The sequence below is a fragment of the Tympanuchus pallidicinctus genome, unplaced genomic scaffold, assembly GCF_026119805.1.
Source record: "Tympanuchus pallidicinctus isolate F22 unplaced genomic scaffold, pur_lepc_1.0 scaffold6, whole genome shotgun sequence".
Lineage (NCBI taxonomy): Eukaryota > Metazoa > Chordata > Aves > Galliformes > Phasianidae > Tympanuchus > Tympanuchus pallidicinctus.
In genome coordinates, this window is record NW_026294780.1 from 20972258 (window position 1) to 20996107 (window position 23850).

A 23850-nucleotide genomic window follows, 5' to 3' on the forward strand; every position below is an offset into this window, starting at 1 on the left:
TTAATAGGTTGCATTATGACTCTTTCTATAAAACTTCTTGTAGCTGCTTAACTAACACTTCCTGTCTTGCTGCTGATTGACATGTCTAACTTTTGCTTCTATCCCATTTCACCCATCTTGCAGGAACCAGGAGGGGTTGGGATCCATAGTTCATGATCGAAAATCTCAGACATTGCCTGTTTCCCGTAACAGAACAGGAATGATGCATGCCAGATTGCAGCAGCTGAGCAGCCTGGATAACTCTCTCACTTTTAACCACAGTAAGTCTCATGACATGGTAACATTCATCATCTTCAACCAGTACCACAACACCACACAGGTCCCAGAGCCACACCAGTGCATTTCCATGACTTTTATTATTCTAGGTCGAGCGAATAACTGGAAAAAATGGATGGTCTGTTCCCTGCTTTGTGATAAAACAATTAATGCTGGCTGATGCCATAACATGGAGCGTGGTTAACAATACTATATTTAAAAAACTTTTTTTTTTTCTTTTCAACTACATACATTTCTGCTCTGTTGGACACATAGTTACAGAGTACAGAGTTTAGTTGTTTTCTATTTGCTTCATAAAACTTCATTTTTTTTCCCCAACTCAGTCTTACAATTAATCTGAAAACAAAAATTAACACTTCGACCATATCTCCATGTTTTGACATCTGCTAAGGAGAAATAAGCTTCTTAGAATTTCTACAGAGAATGTGAAGCCCATGATTTAGTTTGTCTGGAAGTCAAAAAGCGTCCAATAATGAAGTGATTTTTCTGTTTTCAGTGTGAGAAAGATATCAAGTATTCTTGGAATTTCTGTAGACAATGGTAAGATTTAATCAGGTTGAAGTCAGCTTCTATAAGACTGCTGTATTGAAAACTAAATCTGCTTATGTCCTATCTTTTTAAATATGCTGCTCTTAAATTGCAAGTTATGCTGTATGTAAAGTATTCAGAAGCACCATTTTGCAATCTTCAGCTTCAAAAGCAATTAAACTGGTTGACTAATCCAGTAGAATGAACTGGATAACTGGGTCTGAAAAGAATGGTGTGCAGTAAAGCAGTTATTTGACTTACACTATACTCATTTCTTGATTTCCCGAGCATATCTAACTGTCCCCTACAGATACTTAAAATCTTTTAGCTCATTATTTGTAACATAAAGCAACAGTCAACATAATTACACAAGACTTACCACGCAGTTTGGTGGAAAACAAAAAAACCCACCCTGTTTATAAATGCATTTTCATATAATTTCAAATACAAAACATTCTTTGAATTAGATAGTTCATAAAACTATATAGTTCTGGAAAATATTTTTTCATGTAAGCAGTCTGCTGCTACTGTATTAATGCTGTATCAGTTCTGCTTCTACAAATTTTTACATGTTTTTTGATACACAAAAGTGCTTTCACGCTGTATAACTACATGTTCTGTATGGTAAAATATTATGTATAGGAATATTGATTTAAAAAAATTCTCTGGGAAATCAATCACCTGATTGCTTCTGGACTTTATGTGCAAAAACTCAACGAAGTTGATTGATTTTAAGGACAGTGAGCTGAAAGATTTTAATAAATGCATGCTTATGTAAGAATAAACTTTCTGTTCTTTTCCAACTAGTTTGAAGGAATTATCACAGTGTCTCATTCAGTTAATTTTCAGTTAAGTGATAGCAGTGTTTTTAATGCTGTACGTTTAATAAATATAAGGATGTTAGACTTTGTATTGACCATGTTTTTTTAAGGTGAAAACATGTTGCTATGAAAGCCATGTCAAATGTTAAAATGATTTTTATATCTTTTGTGTCTTGTTTTCTGACTTATAGTTTTGTGTTGTCGTCACTCCATCTGTATTATTTATATAGAATAGAATAGAATCATAGAGTCATTACAGTTGAAAAAGACCTCTAAGATCATCCAGTCCAATGTCCACCTACCACCAATATTCTCCACTAAACCACATCCCAAAATACTACCTCTGCCCTTTCCTTAAACACGTGCAGAGACAGTGACTCCTGTTCCAGCACCTAACCACTCTTTCAGAGAAGAAATGCTTTCTAATTTCCAAAATGAACCTTCCTTGGTGCAACTTGAGACGGTTACCTCACAGCCTATCACTGTTACCTGGCAGAAGAGGTGAACACTCACCTTGCCACAACCTCCTTTCATGTCATTGCAGAGAGCAATAGATGATAGATGGAGTCTTCCCTGAGCCTCCTCTTCTCCAGATTAAACGCCCCCAGTTTCTCCAGCAGCTCCTCATAGGACTTACACTCCAGACTCTCGCCAGCTTTGCTGCCCTTCTCTGGATATGCTCCAGTGCTGCACTGTCTTTTAATGAGGGGCTCAAAACTGAGCACAGTACTCAAGGTGCAACCTCACCATAGCTGGCTTCATCTTCCTCCTTCTTCGTCCTGCTAGCTACACTATTTCTGATACAAGTCAGATTGCTGTTGGCCTTCTTGGCCGCCTGGGCACACTGCTAGCATTCAGAACTTTAATAAATCTTTTGGATAACATATATACTCACATAGTTAGGATGTATATGATGGAAATCCTTGCTCTCGTGCCAAAAGATAGTGATTTTAGAAACAACATTGTAAATGTAATTTATAAACTTCATTTCTCCCTTTTTAATTATTAATCCAAGGAAAAGAACTGATATCATGGTATAGGTGATATGTCAGATCTCTGGGGAATTTCAGTGTAGTTTTGTGACTTACAAGTGAAAGAAAATAAGACTTATATTGAAATTTCTGAAGCCTCAGAAGAAACAGCAAGAAGATGGATCTATATGTGTGTCATCTGTGTTAAAGGAGAGGAGGAAGCTCAGTATAACAGAGTGACGTACAAACGTACATAAGAAGAGATATACCTTCAGCTGTATTGGCAGTTTACAGTTAATGTTGAGCTCAGTCATTAAAGGTTATTCTATTTTCAGAGTTCTTAGATAGTTTTAAATGCACGTTCGTATGCATGTCTAGATAGATCTCCATATCATATATGTTAGATGTCTTCTAATGAAGCCCAACTGAGTTTTACTTTGTTTGCATCCTACCCAAAACTTCTGCAATAATGCAGTGTAAGCAAAGGCTAGTTTATTGTAAATTATTAATGGAAAGAAAAAGTTTGAAACTGTTTGGAATGTTGTGGATTGGCTGCAGCTTCTGGTCAGAAGAGTGAAATATCAAGAGTTGGAAAGGACCCACAATAATTATCAAGCCCAACTCCCAGCTTCTCACAGCACCACCCAAAATCCGAACACTGATGGTGCTGTCCAGGTGCTCCTTGCTCCAGCAGCTTGGGGATGTGACCACTGCCCTGGGCACCAGTTCCGTGCCTGACCACCCTCTGCTGCAGAACCTTTTCCTAACACCAAACTGACCCTCCTCTGATCAGCTCTCTGTTATTCCCTTGGGTCTTCCCCTCTGAACCCCTTGTGGGGAAGATGTAGGCCTCTGTTAAGCCTCTTTTTAGTCTTCTTTTCCCCGAGCTGAATAAACCAAGAGACCTCAACCTTTCCTTCTACATCTTGCTGTCTAGAACCTTTGTCATCTTCACAGCTCTTTTCTGGATGCTCTCTAGTAGCTGGATCTTACGTGCCCCGAAGTGCACCCAGCGCGCTGCAGTGAAGCCACACCAGCACAGAGCAGAGCCAGACAATCCCTTCTCTCATCTGACTGGCAGTGCTGTTTCTGATGCACCCCCTCAGGATGTGGTTGGCCCTTCTGGCTGCCAGGGCAGATGTGTACTCAGTGTGTATTCATTTTGCCATTGATCTGAATCCTCAGGTCCTGTTCTGTGAAGCTGATCTCCAGCTTCTCATCTCCTGTTCCGTACATATATCCAGGATTTTCCTGGCCCAGATGGAGAATCTGTCACTGCTCTTGTTGAACTTCATACAGTTGGTGATTGCCCAGCCTGCTATTTCATCTAGATCTCTCTCAAGGCCCTTCTACCCTTGAGTGAGTCAACAGTTCCTTGTAATTTAGTATCATCTGCAAGCTTTCTTAGTATACGTTCAATTCCTGTGTTAAGCTCACTTATTAAAGCATTAACAAGAACTGGTCCTAAAATGGAGCAGTGTTGAATCCCCACTGTGGCTGATTGCCAGCCTGATGTAACCCCACTTATTATAGCAGTTTGAGTCCAACCTGTCAACCAATTGTTCTCCCATCCTATTATGTACTTGTCTAGCTGTATGCTGGACATTTTGTCCAGAAGGATACTGTGACAGTATTGCAAACTCTTGTAAAATCCAAAATAATCACATCAGCTGGCTTCTCTTGGTCAGCTAGATGTGTGGTTTTGTTACAAAAGGAAAGGTAGTTAATCAGAATTTTCTCCTTGTGAACAGTTTTTGGCCTAGACCAATGGCTGCATTATCTTTCAAGTGTATTTCAATGGCTTTCAGGATAATGTTTTCTGAATTTAGCAGGCACTGGAGTGAGACTCATAGGTCCGTAATTACCAGAGTTGTCTTTTTTATTCTTCCTGTCTTTTTTACTCTTCCTGAAAACTGGAACAACTCTGGAACATAGGATTTATAATAACCTTTCTTTATATCTAGAAGAGCAAAAAAAATATTTCTTTAAACAGTATTTTTCCTGTCCTCAGTGGGGTTTTCAAAATAGTCATCATCTCTTGATATCTTCAATGGTACCGAAACTGTAGGATACCTGAAGTCCTACCTAAACTGTAGTCACCTAAAGGTGACTGCTATGAAAAAGACTTTTTCTTGAATTTATTTAAGGAAAAAAAATACTTTTACAAAAATGAAAATATCAACAAGTGGCTGTTATGTTAAAACTTGCTTCAAAATACTGATTGTTGCTTTCTGTCATTGCAGAGTTATAAGAGGTAATGGAACTGAAATTGTAGAGAAAAAACACGGGAAAAGGATGAGGTGGAGGCAGGGAGAATATCACACACATATATATATATATGCATATATATTGCAAAAAGGGGTATACTTCCTAACAGAAAATGTGTAAATCTGTAGAAACTGATGGTTATTCTGGATCCTTTTCATGCAGAATGCACTAGTGCAGGTTTTACCAGTCTTTTTTATTTGCTTGTTTCGAGTTCATTCTTCATTGTTTTGTTCTTAAAAACAAACACCATGACTTTTCTTTTAAAGCTACACCTAATGGTAGGTCTACTTAGTCTGGATAAAGAAGGAGGAAAACAATAGTATCTGCAGTTGCATAGTTAAGTAGTGTAACAAAGGGTACAGAAAAAATGGCTAGGTGACAGCCTAAAAGAACTTCATCTCTTCTTGTCTTAGGCTCAGTGAGTTCAAATTATACTTCTAGCAATGCTAAGTTGTCTATGTTGGGCTATCTAATATTTTAACATGATTCACACCAAATTTGTGTAAAGCAGCCAGATCACATCTGTCAATCCAGTTCTGAAAGATCAGTGTTAGGAAACATAAACAGTGTATTTTAACCATTGCTGAAGCATGCTGTTTTTTAAATTGTTTGATTGCATTTCAGAACAAAAGTCAATAAAGTATTTTGGTTAAACATGGAGTTATTGCATGCTATTCCTACAGAGCATAATTACTTCCTTAGGTCTTCAACTGTGTATAAGTGCATGTATTCCTTTGGTGTTCTGTATTTTTATAATGATTGAATTCAATATCATTATAACATCACTAAATCACCAATGCATATTTTCAGCTGTAACTTCATGCTACTGAGGCATTTATTTTATGAATATATGTATGTATGTATACATGTATAAGTATATATTTTTATTTATACATTTGTGCGTATACATACATATATATGCAACATCAAACATTTTAATGTTTTCCTTGCTATTTATTGTTTCTGTTGTTGGCATTTGTACTTTATTCTATGATCTTGTGCAAATTATGCTAAAATAATTATTTGCACATATTTGACAAATGGATATTAATTGAATGGATATTAATTATTTTTCTGTATTGAATGTTAACTCCTGTCAGGCTTTATATTCGTCAATCTTCTCAGCAAGTCTTTTGGAAATAAAATACATGTAAATTTGTGCACTAAGCACTTACACTTAATTTTTGTAGGCTATGGCCATTCAGATGCAGACGTTCTTCACCAGTCTTTACTGGAAGCAAATACTGCCACAGAAGTTTGCCTTACAATTCTGGATACTCTATCATTATTCACAATGGCTTTTAAGGTTTGTCCTTGAATTTATGTTAACATCTCCTATAATTATACAAAAAAAAATTTTTTTTTGCCAAAACTGTTTTTACAATTTTATTTTAAATTGCATAGCATACACTGTAGTGCTGTAACTTGGCACTTTTTAGCATTTCTGGTATTGTATTTCGTTGTTATGGCATTTAACATCTCATAACCTGTTGCAGCAAAATGCTTTCGCTTCAGTTGCCCAATGTACTCCGTATTGATCATCAGTATTCTGTTGGAAAAGCTCCTTCCTTATCCTAACTTTGTAAAAGTATTTCTGGAAACTGTAGCATCTACTTAATATGAGTGGTAAAACTGTATTTTCTATACCAGTACCATAATCGATATTTGGATGCGCTCAGGTGCAGGCTTGTATATTGAACTTGATCTCTTCTTGTATGAAACATTCATCAGTTAACAGCACTTTCTTTATAAGCAGGATCAGTGCAATGGTAGAAATATCTCATTAAACCTCAGTTATTACTGCTTGTATTATTCAATGTCTCAGTAATAATATCCACATTTCTTTTTTTAAATTAATGTCCTGCTTTTTAAAAATATGTATGTTTTCAGAATGGTAAAATGTGTTGCAGTATAAAATTCCTAAATTCTCACTATTAATTTAAAGAATCAGCTACTGACAGATCATGGACACAATCCACTAATGAAAAAAGTATTTGATGTATACCTCTGCTTCCTTCAAAAGAATCAGTCTGAAACAGCACTGAAAAATGTTTTCATTGCTTTAAGGGCACTTATTTTTAAGGTAAGGAGTTTTAAAATAATTTATCTCCAAGTACTTATCCAGATTTATGGCTAGAAATATACTATCTAGAACTTTGAGAACTAAAAATTCCAAATCAAAATTCATAAAGGGCCTGGAATAATTATTGTTTCAATTGCTGTAAAAATGACTTTGTTTTGTGAACTACTGTAACTGTTTTGTCAGTTGTTTGGGACTATTCATTTGGGACTTGTGTTTTTCTTTAGATGTTTATAGTGTCAAGAGTGGGGTGTTAATGAATACCTTCTTTCTTTTCTGCTTTTTTCCTCAGTTTCCTTCTACGTTTTATGAGGGTAGAGCTGATATGTGTTCTGCCCTGTGCTATGAGATTCTGAAGTACTGTAATTCCAAATTGAGTTCAATTCGTACTGAAGCTTCGCAGTTACTGTACTTCTTAATGAGAAATAATTTCGATTACACAGGAAAGAAATCTTTTGTTAGAACACATCTACAGGTGAGTATACTTTATTTTTTGTTTGTTGTGTTTTAAAGTATCATGTGGTCAGTACTTGTAGGTGGGCAATTGCATGCAGGAGTGCAAAGTCCTGTTGGATAAAGACGGAAATATTTTATTTATTTGAGCAAGGTCAGTACAATTCCAAGAGTAAGAAGAGTATATCAGGTACAAGGAAATAATTTGAAGCAATTCAGTGGCCCAGCATTTTGCAGGAAATTATAATTTGTGAGTAGGAAATGTGTTCTTTAGACGTTGTTTTGATTAAATAGCTTACAGCGTCATGTCTAAAGGAGAAAAGAATGAAGCAGCAAGCGCCTAGAAGTCTAAAATAAAACAGAAATACATTAAGAAAAGGCTAAAAAAGAAATAAATTGTTCTGACAAGGCTGGGAACAACAGTTCATTTCTTTTACGAGCTCTACCTGGTTGACCTAGCTGTCAGTCTTTAGACCACAGGGTGCTTGTGCATTAAATTTATATAAAGCTCCTTTTTCTTGCTTGTCTTGCTGTACGAATGTATGTTTGTTTGTTTGTTTTGGGGGAGGGGAGAGTCTGTCAAATAGCATTTGACTTCAAGCTATAATCTTTCTATTTAAAAGAGCAAAACTTTCTTTGTAGTTGCATCATAGGTGCATTTCACCAAGTATGCACGCACTAACTAGACATTTGTTTCTGTCAAGGTTATTATTTCAGTAAGCCAGTTAATTGCTGATGTTGTTGGAATTGGAGGAACTAGATTTCAGCAGTCCCTGTCCATCATCAATAATTGTGCCAATCACGACAAAATTATTAAGGTCTGGCTTTATTCTTCTTTCTATATCGTAGAAAGGCTGCTTGAAAACTTTTCCACAGCGCCTTTTGCAATGACATTTTAACTTCTTCTGTTAGGCGAGCAATAGATAAAGGCAGTAGTTAAACCAAGTTTTCTGTGTTTTAGCACACTACGTTCCCTTCTGATGTAAAGGATTTAACAAAACGTATTCGTACAGTACTGATGGCTACAGCTCAGATGAAGGAGCATGAGAACGATCCCGAAATGCTTGTAGACCTCCAGTACAGTTTGGCAAAGTCTTACGCTAGTACACCTGAGCTAAGGAAGACGTGGTTGGACAGCATGGCAAGGATCCATGTTAAAAATGGGGATCTTTCAGAGGTGAGAGAAAGATCAGACTTAATGAATTTATATCAATAAATTTATTAATAACTTTACGCTTAACTTTCTTGAAATTGCAAATACATTGTGTGAATGCTACTGTATAATAATGACTTTTAATTTTGAATGGTTGATTAATTTCAGTGGTTGATATCTTCTTTAAGCCAGTTCTGATTATTAAGGTATGGAATATGTTTGAATGCTCTAGCAGTTAAGATGAAGAATGAAGAATCAGGCCTTCTGCTTACTAATATTCTTCAGTTATCAGTTGCCTAAAACACTCTGAAGCTCTGCCTTGAATTCCTCTCTGGTTGCCTTTACAGAATTATCTTAATTTTCTTCTAGAAGGCTTACCAGAAAAACTCCTGATACTCTTAAAATTGTTGAACAGCAGTTTTGTTGCTTGAAAACAGAAAGCTGACTGATTTCTCTGTGCTGTTTAAATATTTAATTCTAGCAAAAGGGAGAAAAGAGAGTTGGGATTCTTGTATGCCTTCACAGAATCACAGAGTCACAGAATTGTAGGGGTTGGAAGGGACCTCCAGAGCTCATCGTGTCCAACCCCCCTGCCAAAGCAGGTTCCCTACAGGAGGTCGCACAAGTAGGTGTCCAGGCAGGTCTTGAACATCTCCAGAGAAGGAGACTCCACCACCTCCCTGGGCAGCCTGTTCCAGTGCTCCGTCACCTCACTGTAAAGAAGTTCCTGTGCACATTTGTGCAGAACTTCCTATGCTGCAGTTTCCGGCCGTTTCCCCTTGTCCTGTCTCCACTCACCACTGAAAACAGTCTGGCCTCGCCATTCTGCCCCCCACACTTTAGATATTTGTAGACCTGGATCAGGTTCCCTCTCAGTCTTCTTTTCTCAAGGCTGAACAGACCCAGTTCACTCAGCCTTTCCTCATAGGAGAGATGCTTCAGGCCCTTCACCATCTTTGTGGCCCTCCACTGGACTCTTTCCAAGAGATCCCTGTCTTTTTTGTACTGTATGCCTTGATGCATAGCCATTATATCAGCATACAGAATTGATGTTGTTTCTTTCTGGAAGTTTGTTCCATCTGAAAACAAATCATGTTGTATCGTATCACCACATTTCATAAACGTATCTATTTCACTACCATGTAAGCAAGTACCTCCGAGAAATCATTGCTGCTGCCTTACGTCTCATTGCTGATATTCTTTTATTCTGCCTAGTAGCTATGCAGAAGACGTATAGAGTCCTCTGTCAGTAGTTTACGTTTTGATGGAAGCAGGTCCAGCTCTTTCAGTCTAGTTTTTTTAAAAACAGACCTGAGGAAATGACTGATTTTTATTGAAAATATGGAATATTTGACTGTACAGCTAGAGAAAAACCCCTGTACATCATCAAGTCCAGTGCCATGTGAAGTATGAATTAGAAAGAGTCTCTGGCAGTTACTTACATTTTTTCTTCAGCTCCAGAGCCAGAGATTCTTCAGCTTCCATAGGTAAACATTTTGCTGAATCTTGAGTCTTTTTTGTCCTTTCCTTGAAGAAAAGTGATCAGTGCCAATTTAATAAAAACATCTCATGTTTGTAGACAACTCTGCCCCTTTTATTTAGTTTTCTAGATCGTACCAAGCAAATTCCTTCCAATACATCCCTGAAGGAAATTTACCTGGTGTTATTACAGCATGGAAGTCATTAGCTTGTGAACAGTGGGCAGCCTCCAACTGAGTGCTACTCAGTGCTCTGGTGATAAGGGAGGCCCTTGCACAGTAACTGTTCTGTGTAAGTGAGGAGGAGAATTCTTACACAAGTCATCATCTTCAAAGCAGCAAACAAGGAAAACCTAAGAAATTATTCCAGTCTAGAGCTCTTCATAAATACTTAGTTTTCAGTTCTGCATGATGACTGCAATTTACAAAAGTGTTCCTGTTCTTGCTTTTAGGCAGCAATGTGCTATGTTCATGTAGCAGCACTGGTTGCAGAATATCTCACACGGAAAGGTATGATTTTGAAGTCCTACTTACATGTGGGTTGGTTGTATTTTTCATTATGTGTAGGAATAGCAGTGGTTTCCCTGAGGAAGCTGTAGGCAAAAAATTCTGACTTGAGTGAATAGCAAGCTTACAGCAGCATATTTACATGTTTAAGAACCAGCATTTTAGCTGAAGCTAAAACAGAACTTTTAGGAAGGGAAAAGCTTTTAATTTAATACAACAGTTGCTAATACCTGGTTAGACCCTTTCTAAGCAACTCTATCAATGAATATTCTTATTTGTTAAGTAATTTCTCAGGTCTCTCATTATTTTTTTGCCTCTTACAGGATGCTTATTCACTTGTAGGCTATTCCCCCTTCTCCAGTGATTTGAGAAGCTCCTCTGTGACCAAATCTGAAACTCTGTTGTCTTAAGTTACAGTTCCAAGTACTGCAAGTCTAACGAAACCCATAACAAGTGATAATCTTTATATACTTGCTTTGGGTTCTTTGGGTGACTTGCTATTCTTGTCTCCTGTCACATGGAAATTACTTCCTGTTAGTAATTTGGAGTCAGTCCTACCTATGGCATTTCCAGGAGCAAGACATAAACGTGCCTTTGAGGCAGTCATTCAGTGAAGCCGCTGGTTGTACAACTCCCATGAGTGAGGAGAAAGAATCCTTCTAGGAACGAGTGGTGAAGTAAATATGTGCAAGTCCTTGTGCTTCTGTACTTGTCACTGATTGCTCTTGAGGCTTTTACAAAACAGATTTTGGCCACATAGCCTGACTGCTTCATTCAGCAATCTGATATAATAAAAAAAACTTACACAGAATGGGTAAAAGAGGTAGGTTTCACTTTAGAATATTCTAAAACCAATTCTTGGTGAATATATATTTCAGTAAAGGGAGTTAGATTGATATTTTTTTTGCTTATTTCTAGGCCGACTTTCTGTATCTACCCCTGACTAATCTGTGCAGCCATCCTCTGACTATCTTGTGTAGTTCACATCAGTCTATGCACAGTGTTCAGACTGGAGACTTGGATATGCCAGGGCTTGTTCTTGCACAGTTCTTGCGTGATCAGTGTTATGAAATACTGTAGAAGTGAACTTAGTTACCGTAGGCTTTGGGGTGGGAGAGATTGGACACAATTCTTAGCTAAAATAGGAAGATTCATACACTGCATAGTTTTGTAGGTCAGAATGCAAACGTCAACATGCTTGTCTAAAAAAACGATTTCTACTTAAGATGAGCTCTGTTCTTTCAATCATACAGTGAGAAGCTGTGTTTTCTTCTATTGTTTTGGTAGTAAGTGTATTTAAATACAGCTTCTGATTTATCCAGCATCACAAAATGGCCTAATGTTACTCTGCAAGAGGAAGGTATTTTGCCAGCGTTTAAGTGAATGTGTCTGGTTTTCTTTTTCAATGATAGGGATGTTTAGGCAAGGCTGTATTGCCTTCAGAGTAATCACACCCAATATAGATGAAGAAGCTTCAATGATGGAGGATGTCGGGATGCAAGATGTTCACTTCAACGAAGTAAGTAAACATCAGCATGTAAGAACTGATGCACATTAAAGCGCCATTTGTTTTTCCAGGTGTTGTGTTTCTGAGACTGACTGCTATCACCTTCTTTGCCACCATTCTTATCCTAATAGAAAACAAATAAATAAATAGGATTATTCTCCGAGCTGTCCAGGTTCTAGGGAATTTACTACATGCGTATGTTTTACATGAAGCATCAGCATAAAGACACTGCTGTGATCATGCTGTGTATTTGCTAGCATAGTTGAGGGAGTGAGGGACAGACAACTAGTTGCAGAAAATGAGTTGAACAAAAGATCAGCATTGTTGAACCATAATTGTACAACAAAAAATATTTTGTGTTCTCATTTGTGTATGGTGAAGGTGTATGACAAAATTATTTGTCTGCAAATTGAACACACTGCAGCAGATTGAGGAGCAATAGACATAGTGGTTTTAAGCCTTGAACTTTTACTCCCAAGTTCTGGTACTACTTTGCCCTATTGTTGTAAGACAAAAATTGTAGACTTGCCTTCTTCTGTGAAGGCAGGAGTTGTAATTATTTGAAATGAGAAATACAGTGCTTTTTGTTTGCAAAGCATGCAGAAACAGGTTTAGGGTTTTTTATTATTATTACGTGTTGTATTCTTTAAAACACAGATTCTCCTCAACTAGCATGAAGGTAGCATGTTACTCAAAGAAAAATGTAAGCTATTCTAACTGAGCCAAGAGTTGGATTTTTGTTGAGTACGGTCAATGGAAACTTTTGTCGGAAGCTCTTGTCGGTGTCTACCTGACAAAGCGTTTGTCAGAGCTTAATTCTTTTGTGTTTTTCAACTGGAATGTCTTTATTCTTGTGATTCAGTGCAAAAAGAATATACAGCTTTTCCTGAGTCATTGAACCCTGCCCAGATTTATTTCCATCTCTCAGTATTTCCATGGAGCAAAAATATGCCAAGGCTGAAATTACAAGCCTGCGGCTCTTGCAAAGAATTCAAACTTTGCCAAATTTCATTTTCCCTCTATGGAGTCCTTTTTTAAACTTAGCTATGGATAAGTGTAACTGGTTAAATATTGGGGTGGGGGGGGGAAAGCATTTTTCAAATAACTTCTTATAGTTTACCCTGGGAGGAATAATACTATGAAAGAAGTCCCCAGTCTCTTCTGAAGAGACTAAAAATCCCGGATAAATTCAGATGCCTCGTACTTTACAGAAGTTCTTCAAGTATTCTATTTGCTTCTTCAGTGGGAATGTATCTCATGTAGAGTGTTACCTCTGTATGTTCTTATAACACGGGAATCTGTAATACTCTAAGGAAGAGAAATTGTGTAAGAGATCAGTAGGGTAGAGTAATGGTAAGATACAAACGTGTATTTCAAGCTCTACTTTACTACAACTGAGCTAAATCAATCTGTGTTTGGGGTTTTTCCTCTATCTGTTAACTGCTCCTCAGGATTAAATCTTCAAAATAGTAATTGGTGGGATGGAGGTGGAGTGGGGGAGGACCTGTTTTTTAACAGTTAGTGTATGTATTTCATTAAAACAGTTGTGGAGCCAGACAGGCCTATTCATCAGCACCAGTCAGATTCTCCTTGCAGAATTACAATCTTGTGGATGTCACAAATTGCACAGCAAAAGCCTGGAAGCTATTATCCTTTCCATGCCGTGCTGTGCTGTAGACAGTTCTTCTGTCAGAGTTCTGAGCTGTGGCTGACAGACTGTTGTCCAGTGCCAGATTCCGTGAAGAATAAAGCTCGGAAAAATTTAATTCAGATTTGCAGTTTTTTTCCCAAAATAAAATTTGCCAAAATACTGTTCCACCTCAAATATTAAGTCACTATATACCTTTTTTTCTTTTCTTTTTCTTTTTCATTTTTTTTTTGTTCTGGTGCCTTGCTAACATTGTCTGTCCATGTGAAAAATGATTTAAACTTCAGACTGGTAAATGAAAGTTAATGCTTCACAGCATGCCTTATGCAAAGGAGGCTATTCTGTGACCGTGCAGCCCTTCCCAAATAGGAAAACTAACCTAGATTCTCAAATGCCAGATAATTTCCCTGTCACCTTTGTGTTATAGCTATGTAATGAAAACTGTGGGACAACCCAAAGCAAGACGAGTGCCTTTTAATCTTACTGAACGGAATCCATACATTTAAAAATCGGACAAATAAATTTGTAGTGCAGTATTACTTCAGGGGAAGCCTTTCCCGGCCAGCAAATGCTTTCATATTGCTTTACTTACACACTCTAAGACATATAACCTTTTCATGGACAAGATTTTTTTTTCCCTTGTGATTTAGCAGTTTAAGAAGAATGATTGTTAGACTTTCATTCATCTGCACGCAGTGGAGTGAAATCATCTACCATTTATCTTGCTTTTTCTCACTGTGGGTGGTTCTCAAAATCAGGGATAGTTATGCAGGCAACTACTGAGTGCAGGCAGCAGGTTCCAGTACAAAGGGAGGTTTAAATTAGTGAATATCTGGAGCCATTCTTGGGATTGAAATACAGGAGGCTCCCTCTGAACACCAGGAGCAGTGCTGCGCTGTGCGGGTGCCGGAGCACTGGCAGCACTGGCACAGGCTGCCCAGAGGCTGTGGGGTCTCCTCCCTGCAGCTCTCCACAACCGCCTGGCCGTGGGCCTGGGCACCCTGCTCTGGGTGGTGCTGCTGGAGCAGGGGCTGGGACACAGGGACACGGGGACACGGAGGGACACAGAGGGCCCTGCCTGCCTCAGCCATCACAGGGTTCTGGGTGTTTGTTTCTTCATTAGCCATCTGCGTCACAAGGGACAGCATTTCCCATGTGCAGCTTGTGATCTTTGTATTCTTTCCTGTGGGCAAATTAAATTTTGCTGTATTTGGATGCCCTCTTGTGTCTGAGTTAAGACTTGTGGATGGCTCTTGTAGTCCAGCAGCGGCATGAATCTTTCAGTTTTCACCACGTGGCTGTTCAGAGTGAAAACGGTGGAGAGTATGGTACAGCCCATAAGGACCAAGGAAAGGAGATCTGTAGGGATCATTTCAGCACGTGAACAAGGGCAGTAGTTTGCAGACTTTTTTTTTTACTCTACTCAGAAGTAAAGATGGCTTTTTTTTTAGCAATGCGTCTCAGTCCTCTACCCAAGGGCAGAGTGATATACAGTAGCACTGGATCTTTTCAGAGAGTAAAAGGAGTTTGTGAGCCAGTTTATGGCTTGACTATCATGGCAACGGTGGTACCTGAAGGTCTCTCTTTGTCTTGTGCTTGGATTCTAATGAAGGATATTGGATCCCCAAGCATTTTTCAAGAGTTCTAAGATTGCCACAATCATTTTAATTTACAAAATTTTCTTTGGAGGCAGAATCTCTATTTCTGATTGAAAGGAATAGCAGTAATACCTTAACGTGCTTTTAGTGACTGCCACATTGCTTTTCTTTTCCAAATGTGTATCCAATTCTAGGATGTGCTGACGGAATTGTTGGAGCAGTGTGCTGATGGACTGTGGAAGGCGGAACGCTACGAACTGATTGCTGATATATATAAACTTATCATTCCCATTTATGAAAAAAGGAGGGATTTTGAGGTACTAAATCCATTAGAATTAAATTTGAATGAGAAAAACCTGATTTTTTAATCTAACTACATGAAACAGTACATGTCATAGAACAAAAGGGAATTCTAACTACTGTAACTGGAATGTGAATGCATTGAAATGTTTGTGTTTTTATTTTAAAGAATTCCAATTTTTTCAAATAAATGTAAATTATTGGAATTTAACCTTGCATATTGCCACGTTGTAAAGGTGCTAAACATATTACTACTGTTCAGTAGCATGGTTGCTGTTAACTACAGGACTGTCATTCACACCTGTTGCAGATAGGAGTGTTCACTGTTATCCTGTTACCCCATTATTCTCTTCTTTGAATTTTAGCGGCTTGCTCATTTGTATGACACTCTTCATCGTGCATACAGTAAAGTAACAGAAGTTATGCATACAGGCAAGAGACTGCTAGGAACTTACTTCAGGGTAGCATTCTTTGGACAGGTGAGTATCACTTATCGTTACTGCAGTATGCAGTGAGAAAAGCCTTCATTTATTTTACAAGATGCACAGTTTCGTCATTTTTGCTGATACCACGTGTCATATAAAAAGCACAAGAAATACGTCCTAAAATAAGTAGTTAAACATGTCAGTAACTTGCTTTGAAATATTTACCAGTTCCAAAACAGTTCTTTCTTATTTTCCTCAGTAAATTTTTTGCTTTTTTTCCTCTCTTCTTTTATTTACTACCGTAAGGCAGCGGTAAGTTTTCTGTAATGTCAGTTCTCAGCAATGCATTGACTTAATGTCTGTGGTGCTGCAGTGTGGTTGGCAAGGCTGCTTCTTAGATTGGTGTGCATTCAGAGCCACTGCAATTAAGACAAATAATAACGTTAAGTTCCATGTGGAGAACGAGTCGTTCCTGCCCATACATCGGGATGCATGCTTCAAAGAAAAGTTCCGGCTGTGTACTGAGCAGCTTCACACCCTGCAGTACGTGTTGACACTGCATATGTATCAGTATGGTAGCACGCAGTACCCAGTAATGCACCTTCCACATGCACAGCCCAGTCGGTAGCTGTTAGCAGAGCATGGAGACTTGTGACATACTCTGAGTGCTGTAACTTTACATGTATTCTGTTGTCTTTTATAACTTCATAGCAGTACCAGTTTACAGACAGTGAAACAGATGTTGAGGTAATTATAGTAACTGCTCATAAAGCGAGCAATGCAGTAACAACTACTGCATTTCACTGTAGTTTGGTGTGGGTATTTTTGTCAATCTGCCCTGTGTTTACATATGATATGTTGCGCTTTTCTCTTTCGTCTGTTACATTTTATGACAGAAATATATTTACTTTCTGATTTCAAACATGAATTCAGACATGGCTTTTTGTTTCAAATCAGTCACCTGTTTCACTTTCCACACAGTCTGTGTAACATTTGGCTATGGTTTCAAAAAAGAGCTCTAAGTAATGAAAATAAAGAAGCGTAGGCCAGAATGGTACAGCACAGAATTAAGATGTTTTCCTAAATCAAATTTCAAACTGTTGTCAAAATCCTTGTTTTGGATCAGATAGTTGTACAAGGCAACAAAACCTCTGTTGTGGCAAGTGAAAGAGTACTGACAGTTCACTTTTAAAGTAAAAGTGAAGAAAATACTTCTGTATCAAGGGCTTGGCACACCATAGCATTGCAACAAACCTTACAGTTTTAACTTGTGTTTCCATTATCTTTCATTCGTTCTGTAGTAGATGATTATTTTTCTCTTTTTTCTGTTCTGTTTGTTTGTTTGTTTTAGTTTTCTTAGGAAGCCTTTTATTTAACTTAGATTTTATTTGTTGATTTATATTTGCCTGAAACCTGATGTTTGATGTTGGTTTCCTTTGAACCACAAACATGTTCATCTTAACCATTGTTCAGTGTGGCTTTTTATTTTTTTCCAATATTTTGTTTACTTAATTGTTTCTTTGCAGGGATTCTTTGAGGATGAAGATGGAAAGGAGTATATTTATAAGGAGCCTAAACTCACGCCTCTTTCAGAGATTTCTCAAAGACTCCAGAAACTCTACTCTGACAAATTTGGATCTGAAAATGTCAAAATGATTCAGGATTCTGGCAAAGTATGTTGTTTATTCTCTCTACAGGATTCCAATATATCACTTGTTCCCATGAATCCACTTGAAATACTATGGGATCACTGTCATTTACTCATTTGGTGCACAGCATGCATGTATAAAAACTGCTGGTTGAAGGTCATGGGAGAATCACCTCCTTCCAACCTGTAATTCACTCTGTACTTCTGTTATGCTGTAGAAGACCCTGCTTCAGCAGGGAGCTGGGGAGTAGATGATCTCCAGAGATCCTCTCCAACCTCAACCATTCTGAGATTAAGGACAGGAACCTTTGAATGAGAAAGAATTATGGTAACCCATAGGCTGAGCAGGCACAAGATGCCTTTCTGCATTCCTTTCATTCCCTTCGTCAGCCAGTTCAAGGCTTCAGACTCCACGTTGATTTTCTCACAGTCTAACTTCTTGTCTCTTCTGTTCACTGATCATATAAGCAAGATCACAAAGTGTTGTGCTTCTCAACCACTTACATTCAGCAACGGTGGGCTTTTCAATACTTCTGCTCAAACTGGAACTTTAAAGGAAGGGAGAACTTACGCAAGGGTTTAATTTCATGTGTTGGAAGATGAGATTTATATTGTACTCTGTTTTTCACAGCTCTTGCAGTGTACTCCAAATAAAGGCTTTGAACGTACCGAATTCTTTTCAAATAGTTATAATCTGTCTGTTTGTCAGCATTCGTTGGGAACATTTCCATCAATTATGCTGGAATGAACACATAAATCACAGTGAAGTTCCAGTCTAGTAATCAGAAAATATTGCGGATTTCTGTATCAAGCAGCATGTCCCATTAAAAACTGGCAGCAGATGGGTGACTTGAGTTCTATCACATTTGCTCCAGCATTTAAAAGCTGACTTCAGGTGTATATCTGCATCACTGCTTTTCACAGTTTATAAAAGTCAATGGCTCACGATCAGGCAGAGATAACAAATATTTGGCAGGGGACTGAAATGGCAAGAGACAACGTTTAGAGGGGCGCATAAGTTTAGGGTCACCTCTTTATCTAATGATGGGGGGAAGGAATTTACAAGAAAAAATGTGATTGGTCCATTTAGGGGATTGGGACCCCGTTGGGCAATGATTTTAGGAAGCCTCATCTACTGCTACTGGACATCAGTTGCCACTTTTACAAAATTAAAAACTTGGCACTCCAAACTGAACATGAAGCCTACGACCTGTCCCCCAGCTTACGCTTTGGGATCAGTGTAGGGTGTCACAGCAGGACAGCCAGTTGGTAGAAGTGCCTTCTGGAGGTAAGATCTGCACTGTCTAAAAGGTACATTTTTATTTTCAGCTGCTCACTTCTTATGTATTGCTAGTTTTGCTCTCCAGTATCTTCTTGTATCGGCCATCATGGAGGACAGTATTTGTTTTTGTTTCCACTCTTTTTTTTTCTTCTCTGACTTCTCCTGAAATGCAGTATTTACTGCTAAGCAGGAATAAAACTATTTTTATTGTAGTTTTGCATATGGCAAATAATCATAGTGTTAAAAAAAAAAGACATGTGATGACCATACCAAGCTTCATAACAATTAGAAACTGGAGTCAGAGAAGCCCATGAGAGCATTAACGTTTTCTATGTTTGCAGCAAGCCAAATATGGTATCTGAAACTTGTGTAACTGCAATTAAATCCACTGTATTCAGAATTTAACTGTTTGGTTGTTTGTTTTTTTAATGTTTTTAAGGTAAATCCAAAGGATTTAGATTCAAAATATGCATACATTCAAGTTACACATGTAGTTCCTTACTTTGAAGAAAAAGAGTTGCAAGAAAGGAAAACAGATTTTGAAAGGACTCATAACATTCGTCGCTTTATGTTTGAGATGCCTTTCACTCAAGCTGGCAAAAGACAAGGAGGAGTGGAAGAGCAGTGTAAGCGACGGACTATCTTGACAGGTACGCGTTGGATGGAAACTTCCTTTAAAAGAAGACTGTTCTTTGAAAAACGTATTTACTTCTTGATGCTGGGCTTTTCTGTATGTTCTGTATTTTGTATCAAAAAATCCTTTAGAAGATTTCACGCCTGGCTTTTGGAGTTTACAAGAACAGCAGAATATATCAGAATGTTTTATACAATGTTTTGTAAAACAATTTTTAAAATGAGTGTGCACTTCAAGCTAATACTCAGCATTGTTGTACAGAAGCATGCAGAGTAAAAAATGTCAGTTAAAATATTTTCCATATTTTAACCCAAAAGAGGCTTTCCATTGGTTTCTTCAAGTGATAACTATCAGACAGCTTTTTCTTTAAACTTCAAGAACCACAAACCTGGAATTGTTTCAACTTTTCTTTGAAACAGGCTTTTCTCTGTTTTGTATGTGTTGAACGTGTGAGCTTGTGTATCACCGCCTTAGTGTTAGTGGTAAATTGAGCTTACAGGAGTTAGTAGAATCAGTCATAGAATCATAGAATCCTTAGAGTTGAAAGGGACCTTTAAAGACCATCCGGTCCCACTCCCCTGCAGTGAACAGAGACATCCATGGCCAGATCAGGTTGCCCAGTGCCTGACCCAGCCTTGCCTTGAACGTCTCTAGGGACATCAACCGCACCATTGGGCAACTTGTTGCAGCGCCTCACCACCCTCACTCTAAGAGGTTTTTTCCTTCCATCTAAAACAATATGTCAGCTTTTTTTTCATACAGATAAATCAGTTCGTAGTATCAGCTTTACATAGCTAATACTTCAGAGGAAATCAATAATATAGTCTTGCTGGTTTTTTTTTGTTCTTCTCCTCTTTGAGCTATGTGGATGATAAGCAATTCTTTTTACAATTCTCCTATTAATTAAGTTCATAGAATCATAGAATCACAAGGTTGGAAACGACCTATAAGATCATCCAGTCCAACCGTCTCCCCATCACCATTACCACCACAAGCACTAAACCACATCTCGCAGCTCCTCATCCAGGCGCCTCTTGAACACTGCCAGGGACGGCGACTCCACCACCTCCCTGGGCAGCCATTGCAGTGCCTGACCACTCTCTGAGAGAAAAAGTTCTTCCTTATGTCCAACCTAAACCTCCTCTGGTACAACTTGTGGCCATTTCCTCGAGTCCTGTTTGTTGCCTGGGAGAAGAGGCCAAACCCCTCCTCACCACAACCTCCCTTCAGGAAGTTGTAGAGTGCAATGAGGTCTCCCCTGAGCCTCCTCTTCTCCACACTGAACAATCCCAGCTCCCTCAGCCGCTCCTCATCAGACTTGTGCTCCAGACCCCTCACCAGTTTCATTGCCCTTCTCTGGACACGCTCCAGGGCCTCAATGTCTTTCTTGTAGTGAGGGGCCCAAAACTGAACACAGTACTCGAGGTGCGGCCTCACCAGTGCTGAGTACAGGGGGATGATCACCTCCCTGCTCCTGCTGGCCACACTATTTCTAATGCAGGCCAGGAAGCTGTTGGCCCTCTTGGCCACCTGGGCACACTGTCAGCTCGTGTTCAGCCGAGCATCAACCAACACCCCCAGGTCCTTCTCTTTTTCACAACCATAGTTCTAATGTTTTATTTCTTTGTTACTGTTATAGAAATAACAGTGAGGCTTCTGTGCTTTAATACATGTAAAGCTATGCATATTTAAATTTTCAGTGTGTTGTTTCCCTGTGCAGGCAGTATTTTAAATTATGTAATGTATTTTAAAGCAGATGACGAGTTTTCACTTACAATTCTCTCAAAGTTCACTTTATTCAAAGACCTTTTAAAAACTTGATTAAACTCATTTTTGTCCACAGCTATACATTGCTTCCCATATGTGAAGAAACGCATTCCAGTAATGTACCAGCACCACACTGATTTAAACCCCATTGAAGTAGCCATTGATGAAATGAGTAAGAAAGTTGCAGAACTCAGGCAGCTTTGTGCTTCAGCTGAAGTAGATATGATCAAATTGCAGCTGAAGCTACAAGGAAGTGTCAGTGTTCAGGTAAGACCGTTCGCTTTGCCATTCCGTTTTTTTGCTTGTTTCTGTCACTGAAAAAGTATCAAAGTAGCATTTTACCATTAATTTTCATTGTAGTATTCAAGTATGTCCTAAGTCAGTAATATGCTTGCTGTTGTTGGCAGTTTTTTCCCAGAACAGGAAAAACAATAAAAATATTTCATATAAACACTGATCACTTGACACTTATTTGTATGCAAGAATTAAGATTATGATTCTGGAATCTTTGGTGGTCTGAAACTAGAATAAAATAGTGACTTCCCATCTGAGCCAAAATTCACACCATTTATTTAGCTGTACATCTGCTCACATTAGGTTCAGCATGCTTGTTGCTGATTTTGTAGGGGATGAAGGGGGGAGCTTAAATACAGGAGGAGGACAATAGAAGAAAATCTCAGTGTGTAATGTTTTGAGTTTGTGTTTATGTTGTTTGGGTTTTTTTAATAACATCGTTACCTAAGGCAAGCAAGGGCTGAATGTAGTAAAAAGAAATGATCAGATCCACCAAAATAGGATACATTGTGCGTGAATTTGGGCAAATAGAAATCAATATGGTACTGGTCTTACTAGTTATTTCTTATGAAGAAAATCCAGGATTTCTTGTTTTATTTTGTTGTTGTTGTTGTTGTTTTTTAATAGTTTTTTTGTTTGATTGGTTTAGTTTTAGATGCATTTAAAAAATAATTGTGTTCTACTGAGAAAGCCAGGACAATTGTGGTATCTGCTATTGCAAAGGCAGTAAGTCAGAGAGCTAACCATATTTTGTAATTCTTGTTCTTAGGTTAATGCTGGTCCATTAGCATACGCACGAGCCTTCTTAGATGACACGAACACCAAAAGATACCCAGACAATAAAGTGAAGCTACTGAAGGAAGTGTTTAGGTATGTTTGCATGTTTCTTTGTTTTTTAATAAAATGCATAAAAATTCAAGACTGACAAAAGATTTTTAAAAACAGTTTTAAGTAGCATTTTTAATTACTTGTCTGGTTTTTGTATTCCTTTTTGAGATCTTTGTTATCATTTTATCTAAACCAGGCAATTTGTTGAAGCTTGTGGGCATGCTCTTGGTGTGAATGAGCGACTTATAAAGGAAGATCAGTTGGAATATCAAGAAGAAATGAAAGCCAACTACAGAGAAATGGCAAAAGAGCTTTCTGAAATAATGCATGAGCAAGTAGGTGCTGAGATGAATTTATGCATTCCACTATTCAAACTGTAGCTGAAATGTGTAGGGAAAGCATGTATTATGCTTTACTTTAGGGAACTGTGCTCGTTTTCTTTTTATTTCTCTCAGAGTGCAAGCATAGCAATTTTTTTGCATTCAACAGTTTGTCAGTGGGATGAAGTTCTGTTCATGTGCTTCTCTGTTTTCTATTATTTCCTCATCTTTTCTTCTCAAATACTGTGTTCTGAGTAGCTCTGTGCTGTAGATTCTGGTGAAGCACAAGAATGCAGCATGTGCACAGGATTTGTTTTCATTCTCTTATTCTTTTGTTACACCATGACAGAGAAAAGCTTACCACAAAAATAGGTTTATTGTAGCCACTGATAATGGAAAATACGATGAGATGAGGTTTGTAGGGGGTGGAACCATTTGTCAGAACATGCTTTTTTATTTTTTTAGGAAAAAAAAAGGTTACCTCACGTATGCAGTCTTGAATGATCCTGCAAACAGGAAAAGAGCTAATAAGAAACAGGATAGTTTGACTTTAATGTAATGTACTGAAAAGGAGAAGGCAGTGGTGTTTTTTTAGGAAGGAGATGAACTGGTTGGACAGCTGATCAAAATAAATGAAGTGTATGGGAGAATTGGACAACTGTACAGAAGATCCCTTCAGAAAAGAGAGGAAAATGCTTTGGACAGATAGTGATAATGAAAGAAAAAATAATCCTACACAGATGCAGGAAAAAAGTAAAAAAAAAAATGATGATGGTTTGAACACAGGAAGAAATAATCAGAATGCAGTACAAGATGCTGATGTTTAAAAAATGCTCATGTGTGAATTTGGAAAGATTGAGGATAGGAGAAAAGATGTCATGCTTGTAACTTCAGGAGTCAGTCAAGTTGGATGACAGTAAATGAAGAGAAGGGGCGAACAAATGACACTGTGAAGCAGTGAACAGAATATGAATGCACAGCACTGATGTACACTATTAGCCCACTATTGTGGGTTTTATACAAACGTGGTAATTAAAACATTCTATGTAAAAAATAAAGGAAAA

General features: G+C 38.1%; 1 protein-coding gene across 11 annotated transcripts in view; it reads left to right on the forward strand.

The window, feature by feature from the left end:
• Positions 1-23850, forward strand: part of LOC128092197 (dedicator of cytokinesis protein 9) — a 120241-nt gene that overhangs the window by 94525 nt on the left and 1866 nt on the right. For 3 of the 11 annotated variants that reach the window (XM_052705790.1, XM_052705788.1, XM_052705789.1), the window contains exons 38-52: positions 124-260; positions 6055-6170; positions 6810-6947; positions 7237-7419; positions 8102-8215; positions 8359-8574; positions 10481-10538; positions 11948-12054; positions 15483-15605; positions 15954-16067; positions 17540-17686; positions 19383-19593; positions 21421-21611; positions 22408-22508; positions 22663-22801. In XM_052705790.1, coding sequence (XP_052561750.1) covers positions 124-260; positions 6055-6170; positions 6810-6947; positions 7237-7419; positions 8102-8215; positions 8359-8574; positions 10481-10538; positions 11948-12054; positions 15483-15605; positions 15954-16067; positions 17540-17686; positions 19383-19593; positions 21421-21611; positions 22408-22508; positions 22663-22801 — 2095 coding nt within the window. Of the gene's footprint in view, positions 1-123; positions 261-772; positions 817-6054; positions 6171-6809; positions 6948-7236; positions 7420-8101; positions 8216-8358; positions 8575-10480; positions 10539-11947; positions 12055-15482; positions 15606-15953; positions 16068-16319; positions 16326-16724; positions 16761-17539; positions 17687-19382; positions 19594-21420; positions 21612-22407; positions 22509-22662; positions 22802-23850 lie in introns of all 11 variants that reach the window. The other 8 variants (XM_052705793.1, XM_052705792.1, XM_052705797.1 and 5 more) reach the window with 5 other exon arrangements.